At 39.7% G+C, this 22,878-nt stretch overlaps 1 protein-coding gene across 1 annotated transcript in view; it reads right to left on the bottom strand.

The window, feature by feature from the left end:
• Positions 1-1,494: 1,494 nt before the first annotated feature.
• oxct1a (3-oxoacid CoA transferase 1a) overlaps positions 1,495-22,878 on the bottom strand; it is a 38,996-nt gene continuing 17,612 nt past the window's right edge. Inside the window, exons 11-17 of the mRNA XM_047592094.1 lie at positions 22,698-22,746; positions 22,245-22,317; positions 20,958-21,033; positions 11,381-11,470; positions 10,437-10,517; positions 2,347-2,448; positions 1,495-2,258 (exon numbers count right to left, since the gene is read on the bottom strand). Of these exons, the coding sequence (XP_047448050.1) occupies positions 2,223-2,258; positions 2,347-2,448; positions 10,437-10,517; positions 11,381-11,470; positions 20,958-21,033; positions 22,245-22,317; positions 22,698-22,746 (507 nt within the window). The 3' untranslated portion in view covers positions 1,495-2,222. The remainder of the gene's footprint in view (positions 2,259-2,346; positions 2,449-10,436; positions 10,518-11,380; positions 11,471-20,957; positions 21,034-22,244; positions 22,318-22,697; positions 22,747-22,878) is intronic.

Raw genomic sequence — 22,878 nt, 5'->3', positions numbered from 1 at the left:
GGGTAGTGGCATGAGGCAGGCTGTCACAGAGATTAGGGGTGTGATGCATGAGGTCACATACTTGAATGTGGAAGTGATTCATTCTAGCTGAAATTAATATGGCAGTCACAAAGAATAACTGACATATTCAGCGATGGTAATCAGCTGGCGACCCAACATAACATGAGTCAGTCATAGAGAGGGAGAAATAGGTCACATAATTGGAAAATATACAAAAAAAAAACTGCATGTTATTTCAAGGTGTACAGCATTACAATAAATAGACCTTTTCTTCTAGCAGACTAGGCATCTCTCTCTGCCTGGATTTCCTCATTTGGATGCATGGGGTTACGTTTTTAAAGTGACATTTAAGGTCAGGAGAAAGTGTGACTGGTATTGATCATGTTAGAAACCACCGCACACTCAAGACATACCCAGTCAGATACAGACTGGCTTAATCATTGCCTCTTGATTACCTTTGTCCGGTTGAAAGCATGCCAATTAGCACCATTGTACGAACAAGGGCTAATTCAAGTTGTTCATGTCTGATAATCAAGAGGTTAGACATGCAGCTGTTGATACAGAGTGTGTTTGTGTGTTGTCAGTCTGCATCCTGCGGATGGCTGCTGCCTTCAAGGAGTGTCATTGATATGGGGTGGGGGTGCACAAAACTTTCCCAAAGGACTTTGCATGACAAGGTGGTTGATGTTTTTTTTTTTTGTTTTGTTTTGTTTTGTTGTTTTTTTTTTACTTCTCCTGTCAGTGGAATTAATGTTGTGGCTGAATGGTGTAATCTATCATAAGAGTTATAGGACTGGCCAGTTGAAACCCTAAAAATGAGCTTTACAATTGTTACAGGCTGCATGTCACAAACTTGATTACCCAGAATAGCCACTAAACACGCTGAGTTCAAGGCAGTGGAGTTTGGGTGTGATGGTGCTACATTTCCTCATTTCCTGAACTCTCGAACTTCCCCCGCAAATATATATATATATTTTTTTTAACTTAAACGTTCGGTACACTTAATCCCTACTTGGCTGCGTTCAAGGCTGAGAAACAGGTTACAAATCGTAGGCTTATAGGGTAGCACTGTGTTTTGACTCATGAAACGATGTGCTGGATTAACATTAACAGCCAGTGGCAAAAGGCCCTGTCACTTTCTCCCATTTTTCTGCTTGATGATCCAACTCAGTTGATCTTCTTGAACCCAAAAGAAGAAGAAGAAGAAAAAAAAAAAAGCCCACCGGCTGAATTTCCCAGTTACATAACCGCCCTCAGGTAACGGCAGCGCCTCTCTACTCAAGTGGAGAAATCACATCAAGAATGTCAATGTAAGCCCACCATCCATTTATAGAAAGCACGAACCTGCCGCACGTCAGAGCCCATTACTCTCACAGGGTTCTCATTTGCTTTCAATCACTGTGCGCTCTGATGAGGTGGATCACCTAAACAAACGATTATTTTTGCCTTTAAGAAAAATTGCTCCTATCAAGAAATCAGACCCAAAATCGCTCGTTTCGCTCTGCAAACCAGTTTGTATTTTATTTTACTATGTACAAATGCGGCTGAACAGCAAATGTTTGAGTAAAAAAATGCTAAGGCTTCAAGTTGTCGAGCTGAAGTATGTGACTTCACTCTGAGATACAGAAGGCTGAGAGGAGAAAAAGAGACAACTTGACATTATGGCAGAATTGATTATTACAGACACGTCCCCGTCAGATCCACTACATTACACCTCCTTCAATTTCCAAACGGAGAAAAACATAAAGTTATCTTACAGCAAATGCATCATGTAAAGGCTGTTTGTGTTAAACTACTGAGCACCAGTTTAAAAAACGTTATATATACTTGACAAGTCATTTAACCTACATTCTAAATTCATTGCATTTCAGGTGTCACATTAAATTAACTCAATAATACAGCAAATGTTTAAAATGTTTAAATGTTTTTTTTTTAAAAAAGAGATACTGTACCATTTTTATTCAAAATATCAGTGTAGCATTTTTTTTTTTTTAAATTAACTATCATCAAAACGTTGCATAATGAATAAAGATTAATAACTTAATTGTGTGTTAGGCAACAGTATAATTTGTATGATCAGAAGACAAAAAGAACCCCACATGTCTCCCATTAACCCCATTCAGTTAATATTATTTATTACTAAATCCTTTTGATATCTGCATGCTGATTTCCAGGGAACCAGACCAAGCATTTGTGTTTTGTGAGGTCATTTTTTTTGTCCTCTAAATCTGCTGCATGGCCCTCAGGTTGGGAGACACCTAGAAGACAGCAGAAGATCACGGTTATCAGATTCAAAAGTCAGAAAGTACATTGTAGTGCTTATGGTCCAACTGCAACAGTACTCACCTCAAAATCTGTGCCAGTGCAGGCCTTTATATCCTCGGGAGTGAGGCCTTCCCAAACTTCTATCAGAGTCAGACCCTTTGTCTTGTCCACATCAAATACAGCCTGGCAGAAAGGAGGGATATTAAAAAAAAACAGGTGATGAGACACAAAGACAAAACAGTTGTACATAGATCAGGCATAACACTATGACCACTGACAGGAGAAGTAAATAACACGGATCATCTTCTGACAACATAATGTTCTGCTGAGATACTTTTGGACCTGGCAGATATGTATCACCCACCTAGACCAGACCAGGCACCCATTACCAATAACACTCCTTGATGGCAACAGACATCCCCAGCAGGATGCAGCCTGACTCAGAATGATTAGCAAGAAAATAATGAAAACCAGCACAAGGTGTCGACCTGGCCTCCAAATTCCCCAGATACCAAACAGATCAAGTATCTGTGAGGATGCACAGGATCCACAGAGGCCCCTCCCCTCAACCCATAGGACCCATAGGACCCCACTAACGACATCCTGTTGCCAGACACCACAGGACGCCCTCAGAAGGCGCATGTCCATTCCCTGATGAGTCACAACTGTTTTGGAGGCACCAGGGAGACAGTCACAAACGCTATAATGTTATGTCTGATTGGTGTATTCCTGTGATAGATGGATTTGAGCCATACGACAGGGCCATGGACGAGGATGTGGGGTCCCAGTTATCAAAGGGGTTTAAAAGAGACAACAACCCACCAAAAAACATCAGGGACACAGGGAGACAGCCAGAGTACCACTTCAGTGTCATTCATATAGCAGATGACAAAATTGCTGCAATTATTGGTGATGCTTCCTGGAAAAGCCTCAGACTAGTCCAGAGGTTGGATTACAACGCAATACCGAGCAATTCTGTTTTATTTGTCACAATACTTTTGACATATATGTTCTTATATGTACCATGTATTGGGGGACAATGACGTATGAGACTGAGTTCTGACAAATTAAAAAATTAAAGCTCTAGTGTGGGACTTAATTAACACCCACTATATTTAGGGTCTTTCTGGTGAGTTCACACAATACTGATTAAGACAATCACTGCCAGGTAAATCTCTCAGCGCTTGGCAGAGAAGCAGAGTTTTGATTCTGTTGTCTGTGGTACATTTCCCAGCAGTCCCCAATGCGTCAGACCACAGCCAGCAATGACGAGGAGAGAAGCAACAACAGCAACCGAGACGGAAATGCCTCCACCTACCAGGAGTATGATAGAGCATAAGGTTATGGATGTAACCAAGTTTCTATGAATTCATTAAAAAGCAACTCGGCATTTACACACATGCTCTAACTGCGAAGGTGAAATTATTCTCCCTGCCAGACATTAAGCATTGTAGCTTAAAGAATAAAAGATCACAAATCATGAAGTTCCTAGAATTTACTAATTAATATGAAGTGCAAAAACAATTATTAAGAAATTGCATTAATCCCAAAATAATTACAGCTTAAAATAGATGTAATTTCATTTTATACGATGATCTTAATGACCTGATTCGCATTAAGGTACAGTAAAGCATGTCTTTCACCAATTATGTCTGTGTATTATGTTGTGAATATACACACATCCAAAAGCAAAATGGAGGTTAAAGAATGCAGGTTCATAAATAAGGCCCCTGGAGAGTTAAATGTCTCCAATTGCAATGAAATAGCCTCCACTATGTCGTTTTGTAAATAACCATGTAGAAAAAAACAAATACGTCGTGTCGGGTCTGTACAAATGCAGATCTGTCATTGCCTCTTCAAGCCTTCTTCTATCAGCCAGCAGCAGTTTTCCCTTTATTTTTTTTTTAATTCCATGGGCAATTTCTGTGTGTAAGGATTAGTTCAGTTTTCAGGACAGACACAACCCGACACTTTACTTGTTCATTCGTGTATATTTTTATATTTCTTTATGCATCTATGCAACATATCGAATATGTAAATGCTAAAGCTGCTTTTGCTTCAAATGGACCTTTTTCGTGATTGTGACTGGGGAAGTCACGAACACAAAGCACTTGGCATAAACCATGAGAACACAGCTGCGGTCGGCGCCTAGAATCCATCAATGCTAACAGTTCAGCAAGCTAATGAAGTAACACTAAGGAGGCAACAGGCATAGCGAGAGGATGAGGCCCTTGGGAATATGTTCTCAGAAAAATATACATACAACTATATATACACAATATATTAACTTTCATATACCTCAGCTGTGTCTGAAAACGGCAGCAGACGCATCTCCAAGGACACCAGAAGTATCAACATTTCAGGAAAACGTGTTAGTTCCCACAGAAATATTTCCACAGATGTAAGTTCGGCAAAGTTGACCTTAAGAGGCTTCAGCTGCAATCATTCTCGGGTGTCTGCTGTAAGTTATCCCTGTCCCTCGTCAACATGATAAAATCATTTCATTCCAGACTGCAAGGACAGCACCTTCTATAAAAACCGCCGCAGACAGAATCTCGAGCAACCTGCTGTATTTATGCAAACAATGCCATCATACTTTATAACGACACGAAGCTGAGCCCTGTGGCTTCGCTCAGCGGGGACTGACAGGCTAAGCCATAGTCACGTCCTGGCAAAAAACCTGTCAGGACTCTCAGCTTATTAGAACCACGCGCACACACACACACACACATACACAGTGGCAAGGCAGGAGGCAGATATCTCACACCAATATAGCAAGACAGATGGAATGTCACAAGGAACAAGGGTCTGCGGATAACACACACAGACACGCTTTTTTTAATTGTGACACGTGTCGCAAGCAATTTAGGGATATTAAGGATTTGGCAGATTCAGATGCAACAACAGCGTGCGGTTACGGTGGGGTAAGCCAATGAGTAAACTCACGGCGTGACTCTGCTTTACAAGGCGTAATGGTCTGGGTGGGAACGCTCGAAAACTCAGCTGACCTCACATCCAGACTTTAATAATGAGAAATAAACTGCGGCTCCATTCGCAAAGCAGTCTTATGTTGTTGAACGTTTGAGTCACCTTACTTTGCAGCCACCACCACCACCATTAACCAGACTGATACAGGTTAGTCATTAAAAGGGTGTTAGTCTAGCCTGTGTTGTCTGGCGAGAAGCGGCCTGAACGTCACATCACAACAATGTGGCGCCACGTCTTTGCCGACTTAATGTTTCAGACAGATGCAAACACAAGGCAAGAGACGGGCGTAAATATGTTTATTTGACAAAACAAATAAACAAAAGCTTATCCAGTATTCTGCCAATCCGTTCCGGCAATTACAAGGAGTAGACTTTGAGATGTGTTCAGACAAAAGCTCGCAGCAGGACCATAAAAGGATTTCAATTTGGTTGCTGGAATAATAATTGCTGTCATTTGTATTGCTCTCATTATGGAAAATGCCAAAGGTAACGCTTTTCTGGGGCCATTACGATGATTGAATAATACAGTAGTCGTTCTGCTTCATCTGTGAGTGGATGGGCAATTATATTTTTACTTTTTTCCCCTTTAAATAGGGCATAATTTCTTAAATAACCAGTGTACTGAGAGTTTGTGTGGAGACCTTTGTAGTAGTCGCAACTAAAGCACACAGGGGTGATACGATTTACTCACCACACGTAGGGTAAACACAAACACACAAGGCTTCATTTCAATGAGAGTGCGGCAAGCAAACAAGTTTAGTGTGTGGTATGAGTTGAACTGTGGTTAAAAGAAACGGCAACATCATGTATAAAAGCAGAGAAACAGCCTGAGGGAACAGGTTTCCTTCCACACTGAGATTCAAGTCATTAAAAAAAAAGAAAAAAAAGCGCACTATTTAGGACATGTAAATTACCTCCTGGCCAAGCAGGAAGTCGTTTTTCTGAGAATATGCCGAGTACATCAACATCTGTGCAGGTTCCAGTTTCTGCGCTCATTTTTGAAACAATTTGGAACCGAAATGTCTAATTGTCTAAGGACAGCAACCACTGAAGAACACATGTGGGACAACCATTATCAGGCTTATTAAAGGTGCTGTTTGTCACTTGGTTAGATGCCCCCCATTTTCTACTGCTGGGAGTTATGTCTGATGATCACCACAATAGCAATTATCTCTTAATGCACAAGCACTTTTACACAGTCTTGTTGGCTAATGTAGAATAAATAGTCCCAATGTTACACCGCTCCACTGTTTCCGGGCTTTAAACCCAAACTAATGGAGAAATCCTGCCCTCCAAATCTCAAACTTGTAACACAAACGAGTCACTACGTCTTTAATATGTTCTGTTTCTTGTTTTTTTTTTTCCCCTTGCCACTTCATATTGTGTGGTAAAATCCTCGACATGGAAACAGTACATTATTCTGTGGGGGATAGCAGGCTTAAAGACTTTTTATTGATCAGGTTTTGTACTGACAATCCCAGATAATTGTTTCTGCTTTCTGTAGAAGAGCAGTCCTAGTTTGAAATGTTTCTCTGGTGAAATTGTACAGAAAAGACTTCGCTAATCTGTCATAGGTGGAAATTATGCTGGAAACAAGAAGTAATTTATTCTCATGCAACAGAGACAATTAAGTACAATTATTTTGGAGGATTATGGCCCTTTAAAAGTTAGCCCAGAAGATACCAACAGACGAATTTTAGTTTATTTCAGTTTGAAAACCCTTATACATACTCTTAAAAGACTGACAACTAGTGTGTGAAATACAAATTCTGTTTATTTGTCACTTCCAAAGCTCTTCTTTTTGGTCTGTTCCCATCCCTGGCTGCCCTCAACAGGGAGCCAGAGATGTATTTTTTTTCCTTTTTGCATTTCCTTCAGCCAATATTTAAAAACAAACAAACAAACAAAAAAACCTTCTCACTTATAACTGAGGAAGGAATCTAATAAATAAAGATAATAAAGTTGGTTCACCATGACAGAAAGGTATTGGAAGTCTACCTGTGTGGCAGTGATAGTGTGGGGGTGGGCGCCACCTTGACTAATCAGTTAATACCTAACAGACATGCATGAACTGAATGTAGTCTTCGTCTCGAGCAGGGATGTCAAACATACAGCCCGTGGGCCGGAACCGACCCACCAGAAGGTCCAGTTTGGCCCATGGGGTGAATTTGTAAAGTCTGAAAATTACAGGGAAACAGCAACTGCAGTTTTTCAGTAATTTGTCCACTAAGGGTCATGCTGTTTTGGTTAGAACTGCGGACATAACACTGAGACCCAAAACAGAACTTTAGATGGTAGAAATGCACTGAAATGTTCTACTTCTTTGCAATAAAACTAAAGGGCCACTTTGGAGTTGTTACTGCTGATGGGTTCGAATCCATCTGCCGACTGGGGCCTTTCTGTGTGGAGTTTACGTGTTTGCGTGTGTTCCCTCCCGTTAATTGGTGACCCCAGATTGTCCTTAGGTGTGAGTGAGAATTGTCGTCCGTCTCTCTGTGTTAGCCCTGCAACAGACTCTGGACTCATCGAGGGTGTTCCCGCCTCTCGCCCAATGACAGCTGGGATGAGCTCAGGCGACCCTCCAGAGGACAAGCGCTTACAGAAAATGAATGAATGTGACTGGTCCGGCCCCCTTGAAGTCACATTTTGCAGTATGTGGGCCCCCCAAACTAAAACGAGTGTGACGTCGCGGAACCAGAGGGTTCTTGCATCGCCTCAAATAGCAACACAATGTTTCTCCGGCAGCGTACAGGATATGAATCATACTGCTGTTGTAATTAGCTCCACAAATATATATATATATTTTTTTTCTATTATAATAGTGACTACTTTTAGCGGGGTAAACTTTTTTTACGCAGATAAAAAGTATGGAGTGTGGCGGACTGTCAGTGTCGAGAAATGTCAAGAAAGGAGGCCCAAGGAAACACACAGCGCAAACTGAGGCCAAATCAACAGATTTTTTTTTCCATCCATCTGAAAATGACACAGTTATGTGGATAAATGTTCCTTCACACATTATGGGTGTCTTAATGTTTGCCATTCACAAAGATTTAGCATTTCAACTGCCATTTCAAAATCAAATCAAGAACTTAATAGTTTGTTTTTGATTCTGATCTTTATTTTGTCTTCCAGTAGAGCTAAATGTGTAATATAGGTGCTGTTATTGACCTAGTTTTCAATATATGATGTTTGTGGGTCACAATAATACTACACAAATATATATATATAATAACATATCAAGTATGTTTGATAAGTTCAGGTTTCCCCTGCCCAAACCGGAACAAGGAACAAGCATCTTTAGAGGAGGAATGCTTTGGAAATGCTAACTTCATGGGCAGCCAAAGCCCTTTTAATGTGGACGGAAATGTTGGTTATGCCAAATGTTTATTCAAAGCACAACAGACATTTTATCGGAGGAATGAAGGAAGGAAGGATGTGGGTGTTAGAAAAGTAGAAAAAGGCCAGAGGAATGAGAGTCAAATATGTATAGATAGAGAAGAAATTAAAATGAGAAAGAAGTCAAATACCAAGGACTGTAAAAAAAAAGAAAAAGAAAAAAAATTCGAGCCAATGTGAATAAAAAAGTTTGTCATGCAGTAAAGTAGAGAGAAAAGAGAGTCATTATAGAGAGAGAGGAAGAGGAAGCAGCAGAGAAAGGTAAAGAGTAGGAGGTGGTACCAGTGCTAGCAAGGCAGTAGAAAGAGCTTTAACCTTTATGAATGTTGACAGAATTCTACTGGTCGGAAAATGTTGTGCAATCACAACAAAAGCCATTTGAGCAGAAAAAAAACGGGGGAGGGAGGGGGGCCTGACAGGTCATGTTTTCAATGAACAAGTTCTAAAGGCAGTAATCACCAAAGGGTAACAGGGAACTGACCAGAGCACACAAGGACACAAAAACTACATCAGCGCTGTGCCCTAATAGCAATTTTTTTACCCCAAAGTATTTCCCAGACATTTTTACTTTCCTGTCAGTATTTATAGTGTACCTTCTTGGTTCCAGCATTCCTTACAACCCTAACCCCTTACATCTTCACTTCCCCATCATATGGATCAAACTATCAAGATCAAGGTTTTCAGATTCTTTCATGAGACCTGCAGAAATAAACAACTGCAACCCAATTACAATATTTGCTCATGAATAAATAAGGAGGACGCTCTACATTACACCGTGATCTCCCTTCTAAAAAGAATGTGGATTTACCACATCACCACTGTGTGCCTCCACCATCTATTAGCACTTTACATCCACATGTGGTCGGACTCATACAGCACATGTAGTGAAGACTTTTGCACAGTTTAACAAAAGGTGAAGAACATCACTTTGGACATAAAATGTCATTACTTGACTCCAAGTTGACAGCGCAAGCAACAACAACATTAATAAGCAAGGCCTCTGTGTGGGGGATCAGAGTATAAGCAAAATAAATAATCAAAGGAAACCCAACCCCAACCATTAAAATTAAAAAAGCAGAACAAAATCAATAACTAGTACTCCTTAGAAAAATCAACAGATTGAATTAGTGTTAAATGGATAAATGGAATTTCCATCTACTGGTGTCACTTTGTTATATCGTACCAATCTATCAGTTGTTTGTGTGCGCTTGTTTTTCTTGTTTTTCAATATATGTGTGTGTGTGTGGAATAGATGCGGAATAGGGAAACTGGGATACAACGTGCAAGCCTATTTAGGAAATTGAATTATTGTGAAAACTTAATGTCAGTTAAGAATGTGTAGCTATTGGTTTGACTTGATATACTCACAAGGAAAGAACTGAAAGAAGGGGCGCTGGTAGGCTGACATTAGTCGATACACACAGCAACAGCGTTCTGTGTCTCTGAAGACATTTTAGAGTAGGCTACAATTGGAAATGTTGTGTCTGTGCTTTAGGTGTATTCATGTCTTACCTAGTACGTATTAAAATCTGTTGAAATAATGCTAATTTAACCACCTGTACTAGATCCCCACAAGCTCCAAAAATCCATTTATTAAAGGCCAGGAGTCCTGATCAGTAATGGCTTACTCACTGGCACCATCTATGTAGCCAACATGAGTAATCTGCCTACGTTTATGACTAATAAATTATCTCTCCATTCAAGCATGTGTCTACTTGTATTCAAATGTAGTTTGATGCAGACATATTTGCATATGTGACGTGCACAAACGGAAGCATAAAAATGCACCTTTTCTGTGATGATTCGGTCCACACACTGCTTCCCTGTCAAAGGCAGTGCGCATTTGTCCAATATCTTGTGTTTTCCTCCCTGAAATAAAAGAAAAGCAGGTTAAAAGAAATGCTCAGCACTTCAAACGGTGCATTTATTCAGTCAGTCATGCAGCTGCTTATGCACACTTATCGTAAAGGATGCACAGTACTTACTATGTGTGAGTGCGTCTCGGTTTACCTGTCAGACATCCTCAAGAAAAAAAAAAAAGGAAATAACCCAAATATATATAAAATATCCAGTGAAACCTGGATCAAGCTTCACTGGATACATCAAGCTCCTCTCCCCATCATGAATGAAAATGGGACTCTAGGCAGTAAATTTATGCTCACCTGCTGCACCATCTGGACTATAACGGACTATAACTGGGGCGTCAGACAAAGTCCCATTAGTAAAAAAGAGCATGCTTCTGTGAACGCAGAATGTTACGCTGCCCTTGCATCATATTCTGGACTTTCTAAAAGTAAACCAATTGAGTTGCGTGGCATACTGCTGTAGTCAAAAGCCCTGTGGGGTTAAGGATGTGTAGCTGCCATGCCAGTAACTAACCAGCTCCTCCCTGAAATCATCAAGTCCAATTTTAGACATGTATTTAAATAATCAGAAGAGCAGGAGATGGTCTGTGTGCAGAGCCTCATCAGGATGAGCTGGAGCTCTTTGGTAAAGAGGTATTAAGCAATCCATTAACAGAATTATCCTTAATCACCCGTAACACTCACACCCATTATTGCGGGGAGCAGATACAAGGTAAGCTGGTGACGGTACTAACATGGGAAAGGAAATTGCCAATTTAATTTGACCTGGACTCTTAAAAAGAGGAAGGAGTCTTTTGGGGTGATGTGAAAAGGCAATGACGGTTAGAGCAAAGCACATGCTCTCATGTTCTTGGCATGTATACACACCTTAGCCGAGTGCTCCATTGTGACCACCACCTTGGTTCCAGCGCTAGCCACCAAATCCATGGCTCCTCCCATTCCCTTCACCATCTTACCCTAGGAATCGAAGAAAAAAAATGATTTTGGTTGGGGAAAGTTACATAAACACCCAAAATTCCAAATATGAACACAAACTAAACCAAAAAATAAAGTTTAATGTACAGTAGAACAGACCCACACCAGCATTAAACAGGCTGTGACTTATAGGGGTTGGAAAGATCACGGCAGTTGCCTCTAAGTGCATCTCTCAAAAAGAAATCCCACTACATCAAAATATATACAAGTTTACAAAGCTGCTTTGTGTCTTTTGCGCTTTCTACATTTTGCGCGCAATAACGCCTTATATTTAACCCCTGAGACAAAATGACGATTAGAATGAATCTGCTGCCATATGACGAAAGAATCATCATCACCAGGGGTTATTAAAACGTTTCGCATTCAAACGTAATCGATAAGAAGAGGCAATAACAATAATAATACAAAAATCAAATGCAAAAATGGAGCTTTAAGTTTACAGATGTGAAATGCACATTTAGAGGTGGAAAAAAAAATTGATAATAAAAAAAAGCATAACAACTACCTGTTTTAAATTAAACTGCTCCAGTAGAAAGTAGTCTGACAGTAAAGACTGTTCTTTGGAACAACTCTCTATGTGGCTTGCACGGAGTAGGAAAAAGGATGTTTTTGGAAAGACCAGATTTGGTGGTGGATAGATTTTAATGTAAGTTTTTCATGCTGTGTGTCACAAACCGAATTATATTCACCACCCTTTGTATTTGGGCAGTGGCAAAATGTCAAGGACAGATACCTGAAAGCTTTAGCAAATTAAACCCAAGCTATCAAAGGACACATCTACCACTGCAACTGAGGGTGAAAATGGGATTTTTCTAAGTCTGCGAACTAAACCCTAGTAATAGTTTATAACTGTAGTCCTTGGTACAATATTAAAGTGTATTTAATGAGTAAAAGCTACAGTGGCATTCACAGCAATTTCAATAAAGAAGATGTCTTGATGGTAAAGACCCAGAAGTTGGCAGTGGCCGCTAAAGGTTTATGTTGCTTGCAGGCAGACTAGTCAGTGTTGAAAATAATGACTGGAGCCCACAATTCATCTATAGTCATTGAGGGGAGACTGGGAGTCCTTTATTTGACGCAAAACACAATGAGAGCTGATAACAAAAAAAAAAACGCAAAGAGCATGCAGAATGCTCCCTTTTTATCTTTTGTCATTTCAATATGGTCAAGGTGGGAGCTTTAAAACATACCCGAATGCTGCAGAGAGCTAAAGCTTTGTCAAGACACAATTCAGTGACTAACTAAAAGCAAGTAAATGTTTCTGCTTCATTTTTTCTGTGTTCCTCTAAAGGAGCCAACACAAATATATTGTATGATGGGGGTGGGAAAAAATATCAATATGGCAATAAACAGCGATACTTTTTCATCTGATACAATATGGATTTTGAATGTCTTAATATCGATTTCATAAGAAAAAGTCACGTTTTGGCTCAACTGTGAAAGCCTTCAGACATGGAAAGGAAATTGGAAATGGATAATGAGGATTGATATTGTTTTTTGGCTCAATTTATTCAATAAATTATCACTGTCAACTGATGTAAATATATTCAACTTGTACTTTAATCTGCATTTAGTGAACTACAGTGAACTATCTAGAACATTACAATATATCGCAATATCACAATAATGTATCGTATCGTGACACAAGTATCGCGATATGTACCATATCGTGAAGTCCTTGCCAATACCCACCCTTATTTGTATGATATCTCAAACATCATCACTGCAACATAATTTGCCAGCCAAGTGAAATACTGTGTTCAAGTCTCACATTGTTCCCAGTGAGGAAGGTTTCCAAATAAGGAGAGCTGACATGCAGATATTGCTGGAGGGTGACGGCTGAGTAACTGAATTAAAATCCCATTTCCTCATCAATCATGTGAAGAGCCTGTTTTGCTTTCTGGTCAGTAACCAGAGGGTATATACGGCAAGTGTGGTGCATCATAAGGATACTGTCTGCCTCTGGGGAGACCAGCTGGGTAGAGAAGATATCTGAGAGCAGACGGAGGTTTGGGAGAGGGGAGGTGCATTAGTAAAAGCTTAGGCATGGGACATGGAAGAGGCAACATTTAATTTCATATGCTTTTACTGTATTATGTTATTGAACCCGAACTGAAAGTTGCCCCTTATGACAACTTATCAACATCAACAAAAAAACTCCAATATATGATATTAAAATAGTTTAATTTAATTTTCAATGTGCAAACAAAATCTTGCAGCCTTTTTTTCTTTTTCTTACCCTTCAGCATTTTCATTCAGCAAACTCTTAAAATGATACTCCAAAAGAAACCAGTATCCCTTTTCATATGATCAATGTTAATGCACTTCTTAACAGTCAATGGGCTGGGTGGTGTGTGTGCACAGCCTTTAGGGGATAACACTGTCTGTGCAAGTCAGGATTTACAGCTGCTGTCTGAGCGAGACACCTGCTAATGTACTCGCCTCCGAAACCAGGATGCTGTTAATCAAAGAGGGGGTCTGTTTCTGAGCTTATAACAAAGCTAGCCTGCTTATGATCAATAAAAGAGTCAACGCAATATTTATTACAAAATGATGTGTTTTTGCTGTGGGGGCAATAAAACTTTCCCGGGACAAAATTTACCACCCTTAAATAAAATTGGCCGTATTGTTCTGGCTACTGAAAATAAAAAATATTATAACGCACCAATTTTTGCGACTATTTTTGCAATAAAATGATGCAAAAGCGCTGCTTGTCTTGCACTGCGGCGACAGCAGCCAACCACACAGGATCGACAGCTCAGCTTGTGTGTGTCGGTGAATACGTGCGTGCGAGTGCATGCATGCGGCCAGTGTATCACTAAAGCTTTTGACCTTGTTAAATGTGAAATATTGTAATAAAATGACTGTCGTGGCAGCTTACAGACAGGTTGGGGCTTTGTCGCTTGTTGAGCATTGTCAGTGACCTAAATTGCATGGAGGATTGGCATTTACTTGCCTCTGATTTACGGCTTTGCATGTGGTTATCGGAGCCTGCTTTGATCTGGGCTGCTCCGTGCAGCAAAAACTTATCATGATCTGTATGTGTGTGACGTAGAATATACATTGGTTTCAGATTATCAGACAAATTTAAATATTAGTCAAAGTTTTAAATGAAGGGTTTTATTATTAAGGGAAAACAAAATGCAAGCCACGTGCGAGTGTTTGTCCCCTAAACCTCATAACTGGTTGGGCCACAACTACAATCAATATTTTGCAATGACTTGCAATGAGTCTTGTACAGCGCCATGGGGGAATTTTGGCCCACCCATCTTTGCAGATTTGTTTATAATTCAGCCACATTAGATGGTTTTCCAGCATGAACCACTTTTTTGAGGTAATGCCACAGCATATCAACAGGATTCAGGTCAGGACTTTAACTAGGCCACTCCAAAGTCTTAATTTGGTGTTTCTTCAGCCATTCAGAGGTGGACTTGCTGGTTTGTTTTGGATCATTGTCCTTCTGCAGAGCCCAGGTTCTTTTCAGCTTGAGGTCACAAACAAATTGTTGGACGTTCTCCTTCAGGATTTTTTGGTAGACAAAATAATTCATGGTTTCATTTATCCAGATACTGAAGCAGCAAAACAGCCCCAGACCATCACACTACCACCACCAGATATTACTGTTAGTATGATGTTCTTTTTCCAAAATGCTGGGTTACTTTTACATCAGATGTAATGGGACACACACCTTCCAAAAAGTCCAACTTTTGTCTCATCAGTCGAAGGCGTATTTTTCCCCAAAGTCGATGTTCTGAAATGAAAATTTATGTTTTTTTTGTTCAGTAGTGGTTTTGGTCTTGCAACTCTGCCATGAGGCCATTTTTCCCCAGTCTCCTTCTTATGGTGGAGTCATGAACACTGACCTTAACTGAGGCAAATGAGGCCTGCAGTCCTTTGGATGTTGTTGTGGGGCCTTTTGTCACCTCTTGGATGAGTCGTCGCTGCTCTCTTGAGGTAATTTTGGCTGGCTGGTGGGGTAATTCTCACTCCTGAGAAGGTTCACCAATGTTCAATGTTTTCACCATTTATGGATAATGGCTCTCACTTTCGTTCACTAGAGTCCCGAAGCTTTAGAAGTGGCTTTACAACTTTATCCAGACCAGAAATTAACAGGTGTGATAAACTACAGTTAAGTTATGCTTTAACAGGAGTGGCAAACATTTTTTCACACGGCCATATAGGTTTGGATTTTTTTCCTTCTTAATAATAAAATCTTCATTTAAAAAAATGCATTTTGTGTTATCCTTGTCTTTTTAGATTAGTTTGATGATCTGAAACACTTGCAAATGCAAAAAAAAAAAAAAAAGAAAAGGAAAAAAAGAAATCAGGAAGGGGAGACCAACACTTTTTCACACCACTGTACATTTCTGAATTTCTACGCTGAGCAAATAATCTATTCTATCCTGCTTGCTTGAGTGATTTTCTTCATTAAAGCTGCAACTTTTCATGAGTTGCCTGCTGGACAAATTGTATTCCGACTATTCATAGTTACTGTTGTTTGGTAAAGCCTCCTCAGCTGTGACTGTGTTGACCAAATATTGAACTATTCATAATTACCTGTCACTGAAAATTGGAGCCATGTCCATTTCAGGGATTTGTCTTTTGCCAAATCAATAGTTTCATGGATAACACAGAGATCGCTGGTGCATCTGGCTTATGACCAGCCTTACTTGCAAGGGGGAACTCAAGTGGAATGAATATATTTTCAGAATCATGTGCATGGAAAGAAATATCTTCTGCCTAAGCCGCCAACAAGAGCAGGCCAATTCAGTCATTTAATTAACAAAGCTTTGCTTATATTAACCTTGCTGGTCTGACTGAACCCCCACAGGTTTTTCATTTCCTCACCCCTCTTGCTGTGTCCATTTGCCTGTGGTAATCTTAGCAGTACAGGCGCACCTGGATACAACAACCTGTGTATCTTTACACATTACATTAGCAGACAAGGATAAAAACAAGACTAGAAAAACTGTGTTTATGGTTGCATAATGGATTATGTAACTAACGTTACTCTAATGTCTGACATTTTCAAAGGCACTTCTGTATTGACTGCTACATACGAGTAAACCGCCTTGCACTAGTTGCCACTAATGCTATATTTTGCTTTTTAATATTCATTTAGCTTTTTTCCTGGCTTACAGAAATTATCTCTTCTAGATAAATCCTTGCCAGAGGCAGAGATATACAGTTGCCTACACATATGCAAATTAGGACGGCATCAGAGAAGATGTCAGTGATGGCACACGTATAATGGCTATAATAGTGTGTGAAAATATAGAGGACTGCAAGACCCAGATAACATGCGACTTCCAAAGTTGAAGCATTGGCAAAATGACAACATGTGAAAGAAGGGAAACTGACACACTCAGTCCAACTCAGCCTCCAGTGTCACATAACAAACAACAAAGGCTTTTATTTTACTGGACATTTTATAGGAGTCATGAAATGCTCAGTGCTCTCAGACTGTAATTCCCTGAACACTTGTGGTTTATCCATGTAGGAAAAAGGTGAGGCGATCACAGATAACTTATCCTCTAAACTAAAATGATGTAGCTTTTGAATCCCTCATAAATCAAATGAAGCCGTCTGTCACGTAGGTGGACTGAGGTTCAGAAACACCCCACTGTGACACTAATGCATCAGAAATGCATCGTGGGAACCATCCTTTGACTAGCGCCATATTTCCCTTACTACTTTGCTTGCAATTTCGAGTTGCCATGACAACAGGATACAATTTCCTCATTTGTTGTGCAAGTATTCACTTTCAATTCAGTGGCAAAAACACCACACAAAACGACCCCCTTCACAATCCAAACGTTCCCACTTACCAACTGGCTTTCTTTCTCTTTCTCCCTCCAATTCTCTGACAATATCCACGGTTTGATACAAACGGCTCTCTATTTAATAACATAGCGACGGACTGCCACAAGCCTTCGTTACCCAGACAACTAATGACAAGAATCAGAGAGAGTACTGACAGCGAGACAATGGACATCATTCAAAGTAAATGAAAAACACAACTCTCTATAGTGTATAATTGCGTTACAAGCCGGAAACCGCGTCCGCGTAAATCTGTTAGGATACAGCAGGGAAGAAAGGGAAGAAAAAGTGCAATGTTTTTAAGCATCTCCCTCATTAAAGCTGCCATCAGGAATTATCATAAGCACTTGAGCTAGTAACTGCATTTTAATAGCGGCTCCAACGACTGTACTTAAGCTGCAGTTTAACTGAGCCTTCAGGCTTTCAGAATACACTGTATGTCTGATGTAAGGCTTGGTTTCTCCGTTTGAGGTCAGCAACTATCAAACTGTTTGGTAAAATACACAACTATATGAATAAATTGATGAGTGAATTCATTCAAATTTTCCATTTCTCAAGGGACATACACTATTAATAACTCACATTCCTACAAGGAAACGGCTTCCAGCAGGCTGGTCACATGGTTCATTTAAATAATCACTCAAAAAAAAGAGTGAAATCGTATGGAAGTAGATACATGTGCAAGTCATTGTCAACATCCAGTCATTGTTAAAACAAGTTGCATGCAAGATGCACATGCGTTCTTTAAATAACAATAAAGTGTCTCCTTTTTCAGACGACCATTTCAGTTGTTTTAACAAACAAAAGATGATTAAGTTTTTACTGGTAAAGATAGTTAAAAAAAAAAAAATGAAAGAAAGATTAGCAATGTCAACTACACTGCACACTGTAAAATGTCCACCCTCTTTTTACTAAGCAAGCTCATAACTGAGCACAAATATGTGTTAATTTGTTTGCTATTTAATGTCACACTTAATGAGAAAGTTTTCATTGCCCAGTCTCTAATAATTAAACATCTTCTTCCTCACAGATACTGTGACATTTTAAGTTTCTGCATCTTAAAAGCATTGATAAATACACAGGATAAGATGTTACAATCCGTTGTGCCATAATCCAAGACAAAGCTGACCACAGCTAACCACTAGCAACCAACAAGAAGACAGCAGCTAACTAGCGAAGCCAGCAGCAGGTAAGAAGTGATGGGACATGCAACTACACTTCAACCAACACTTCCCCCTCTGCACTAGCCTAGCCAACAGCAGCAGGTAAGATTGTTGTTGTAGTATATTGTATTTACAATATATATAATGAATGAATTGTTGTTCAAAGCCAGTTACGTGAATCCCATTTACATTTTTACATGCTTAGGCTGATATCAGGCACATCAGTTAACACATTTCTTATACCAACCATCCATCTCACTTAAAAGGGTTCCCACGAAGTAACTCTTGTGATAGAAACACAGCAAACCTATTACCTACAGAATACCCAATGGTGCAATTATGAACAGCTACTATATGTATATATATATATATATACATATATATATATAATTCAGCGGGCATTTCAGTTGCCAATGTTGAAAGTGAATCAGGTAGTACGAACAAAAAGTAACCCAACTGACAAAAAATACACAGCACCTATTAGCACTTAGGTGTTTTTTTTTTTAAATTTGTCCCATACGCATAAACTAGGTGCGTAGGTTGCAATGTCTACTCAATTTAAAAGAGCCTGTATGATGTCCATGGATTCAGGAGATTTTGGCTAGGAAGAGTTTTTGTTCTGAAAGAAATTTTGACCAAATTTTGTTTCCTAGTGTTAGTTTTATTTACAGTAACTGTTTCTCATTTTAAAAATGTAGTGTAGCTGAGAGTTGCAAAGAAGGTTCATGTGTCAGTAACCACTGGCCTCTGCATCTCATGTGAACTGCTGGGAGTCCCTTTCACTTGATAAAGCTCAAGCAGCTTAGTGATAGAACTGCACACCAAATCCAAAATATCACTGTTTATTCTAATACTCCTTTCTCCCGACCTATTGTTTTTCCCAGCTGTTTCAGGCTGAGTGGAGATGTAAAAGCATTTCAAAGCCCTCAACTGGAAAACGTTCATCTGCATTTGGCATTAAAGGCATTCAAAATCAACATAATCACGCTGAGAGTACTGCATCCCCAACTCCTACGTAAAACATTTCCAATTTCACGCTAAGCACCCATCTTTAGATAGTGAATAATTTTCATTATCACAGAAGGTGGGAAATGTAATTCTCTTCATCCATCCTTTCAAAAGAGGGGATAATGAAGATTGAGGCGTAGGTGAGGACAGAGGTATGTGCGCTTGTCCTGCAGGGTTTGTTTTTTTTTTTTTTGCCATTCAAACTGCCCAGCACTGCGACGACCAAACAACAACGGACACTCTGCTTCTGAACGCGGCTACACCGCAGGGATCCTGCCTAACATGCTCAACCAAGCGCTGGTTAATTAGCAATTACCATGGATCAACACGTAGAAGTGGGACAAGAAAAAGGAAAATAAATTGACTTTCAAAATTTAGAAATCATCACCAACGTCAGCACGTCTATTCCACAAAGCAGGTCTTACGTAACCTATTAACATTTTAGTTTGAATATCAATTCTCAAGATACATGCACGTTGACATACAATCAATAATCTGCGGCTGCGTCCACTTGATTGCTCAAAAAAGATGCACCTGTAATATAAAATAATAATAAAATACATTTTGCATGAACACTTCAGTCAGGCAGAAAACGGATGTGAGCCAGGGGACATTCTAGTTGATTCCTCCCACATTGTGAACAAGCTTTTAATGGGTACTTGACCTCAGTAATCACTTGAAAGGACTAGGGCCACCATGGTCTTAGGACCAATTGACCTGACCAAATATGTAGTAACAATGTTGGCCACCCCATTACACTGTAGCGCTCACAAACAACCCCTTCCCCTCCACCCTGACAAGCATATCATTTTGCTCTTATGCAAAAAACAAATCTGCATCTTTGGGAATCCGGCTTAATCGACGCGTTTCCTCCTTCTTTTGCGCGAAATGGCCGTAACATTTAAAAGATTCTGTAGTTGAGGACAATCAGCAGATTAATTATAGAACTAGTGGTGGAGATGTTTTTTAATATGTTGTTGACTCCGAAGATTTAGTTAAAAGGGGATGGGAAGTGGGAACTGCTTCTAACTCAAATCTGATGAAACGTTATGTCTCAGAGCTTATCATCAATTCCTTTTATCAATACCAGAATGTTTTTTTCCTGAGAATGTGTATGAGCCGTGGTTGAAAGGAAGAAATGCCCCAAATGGTGGCATAAATTCACGAACAAAGACGACAGCAGTTTTGCCATCATCTTTCAACGTGGGCTTAAATTTCAAGAATGTCACTACGCTGCACAAAGTGCCACTTCTTCCCAACTGTGCAAGCCTGTAGATGATGGCAGACAGACTGTTGCTACAACCAGCTTGACTCACTCGCACATATAAAAAAAAAAAAAAAAAGATGAGTAGTCTAAGCTTCACAGAACAGCATTTGGATCATGCCAGATGTGGCGCTGAACCCCAGCAGATGGAGCAGGAAGCTAGAAAGGGGAAAGCGGCAACAGTGTCCATGTGTGCCGTCAAAACCAAACTTACTGGGATCATCCAGTTGGCTAGATCTCCGTGTTTTGACACCTGCATGGCTCCCAGCATTGTCAGGTTGATGTGACCCCTAAAGAGAATGACACAACAGAAGAAGACAGCTGTCAGTTTCGGAATCAGTGTCCACTCATCAAAAACAAAAAGTATATGATTTGCCTTAATAGCATAACTGTCTGAGCCATTTTATTGAACGTTTTTGTAAAACAAGAAAAAAGAATGTATGACAAGCACAATGGTATTTTTTATTGATATTGTAACAGTCAGACAGGCATATTTAACCCATTTTCTGTGAAAAGAACACAACACAATCAGGTACAAGAAATTAGCTGTTGGTAATTATTAACAGAAAAGCATCCAGTTATAATCTCGGTCCCAGAACTCGTTAATACAGAAAATGGATTTGACAATGTTTTATTTTTTCACTTTTAAATGAGCATAAATCTCATTAGCAATACGTTTTTAATGGGGATTTAATCAATTTAATGAGCTTCAACATTAAGATGCCTGGACAAACAGTATATGAACAAGGATCTATATCACTGCTGCCTACAGCAAAATTACAACGGATACTAACCCCTTTTTGTTTCTACAAAGCAACACTATGTGTATGTAGCAACACATAGCCAGTGTGTACACACAAACACGTACAAAGCCTAAGAAGGGGTGATAAAGTCTACACGTAACATGATATGAGAAGTAGCCTGTGTGGTATTTGAGGTAACGTGGCTTATAATCCACCATATGTTGAGTAATTCTTTCTCAGCATCTCCAAGACTCCTCATCATGTTCACACAACAGGAGGCACACTCACCCAAATGCAGTGTGGTTCCATTTGGTGCCTGCCAGCATGACTGGACAGCTATTTATGAGCACTATTGAATTTCTACTGGGTGGACAAACAGAACTGATGCTGCAGGGAGCGCGGGTGGGCAATCTCAGTCAGCTGGTAAATCAATAAGGACCAGAGACCTTGGGAATATTGGCATGTCTGCTGTCTAGTTGAACTGGTGACAGGAGCTATTTGTTAAGATCCAGTGTTACAAATCAAATGGTTGCATCCTGTGGTCAAACATGCTAAAGGGTTACAGTGGTTCGTTGCATGAAAAAAAAAAAATCTGGTGGATTATGTGAAAACTAATCTGTAAACTCTTCTGTTTTATGCATGAACTGGTGACAGCACAAGTGACTCAGGGTGTCATGTAAGTGATTTTTTTTTAAGGACGGAGAAGTATAATAATGTCAGGTGGCTCTAACCTTCCCTCTGTAAATGTGTTTTCTTACCCTCTGATCATGGCAAATGACTCATCACTGGAAAAATAGGCTGCCCCGGGGAGCACAGTGACTGTTTCCTTCCCTGTGGAAAAACAACATAATATATTGGGATTTTTTTGTTATTGCAGTAAATACACAAAACTTTGATTCAGAAGATAATTGCAAAAAGGGCAAATAAACAAATTCATATAAATTAATGCAAAAAAAATGACGTGATAAAGAAACTGTCAACTGTGTTACTACCTCTTTAATTATGAATCTCATTAAAACTTCATCAAAGTGTATGTGTACAATGAAAAGAAAAAAAAATATCAGAAAAAAGGTGCACTCATATTTTATCTGAAAAGCTGCCTTCATTCATATGTAATTTTATTTCTCCACTACTCTACACAGCTTTTATTTTATTTTTATATACAGCCATATGTTAACCAATGGGTGGGTATTGATTAGGTTGACTCTCACCTGCATTAATGAGGTCTGCATCCACTGCATCTTCAGTGGGGTAGGGCCCCTACACAAATGGAAATACACAAGATAAAGAAGGCCAAGCATGCACACAAGCACGCACACATAAACTCACACATGTCACTCAGCTTGACTGGCTCTGATCTTTCAAGGGAGAGACAGACACAATCACATTTCT

Source organism: Mugil cephalus, chromosome 8, assembly GCF_022458985.1.
Source record: "Mugil cephalus isolate CIBA_MC_2020 chromosome 8, CIBA_Mcephalus_1.1, whole genome shotgun sequence".
NCBI lineage: Eukaryota > Metazoa > Chordata > Actinopteri > Mugiliformes > Mugilidae > Mugil > Mugil cephalus.
Note: the sequence above shows the minus strand (reverse complement) of the source record. Positions and strands in the feature narration are given on the sequence as shown.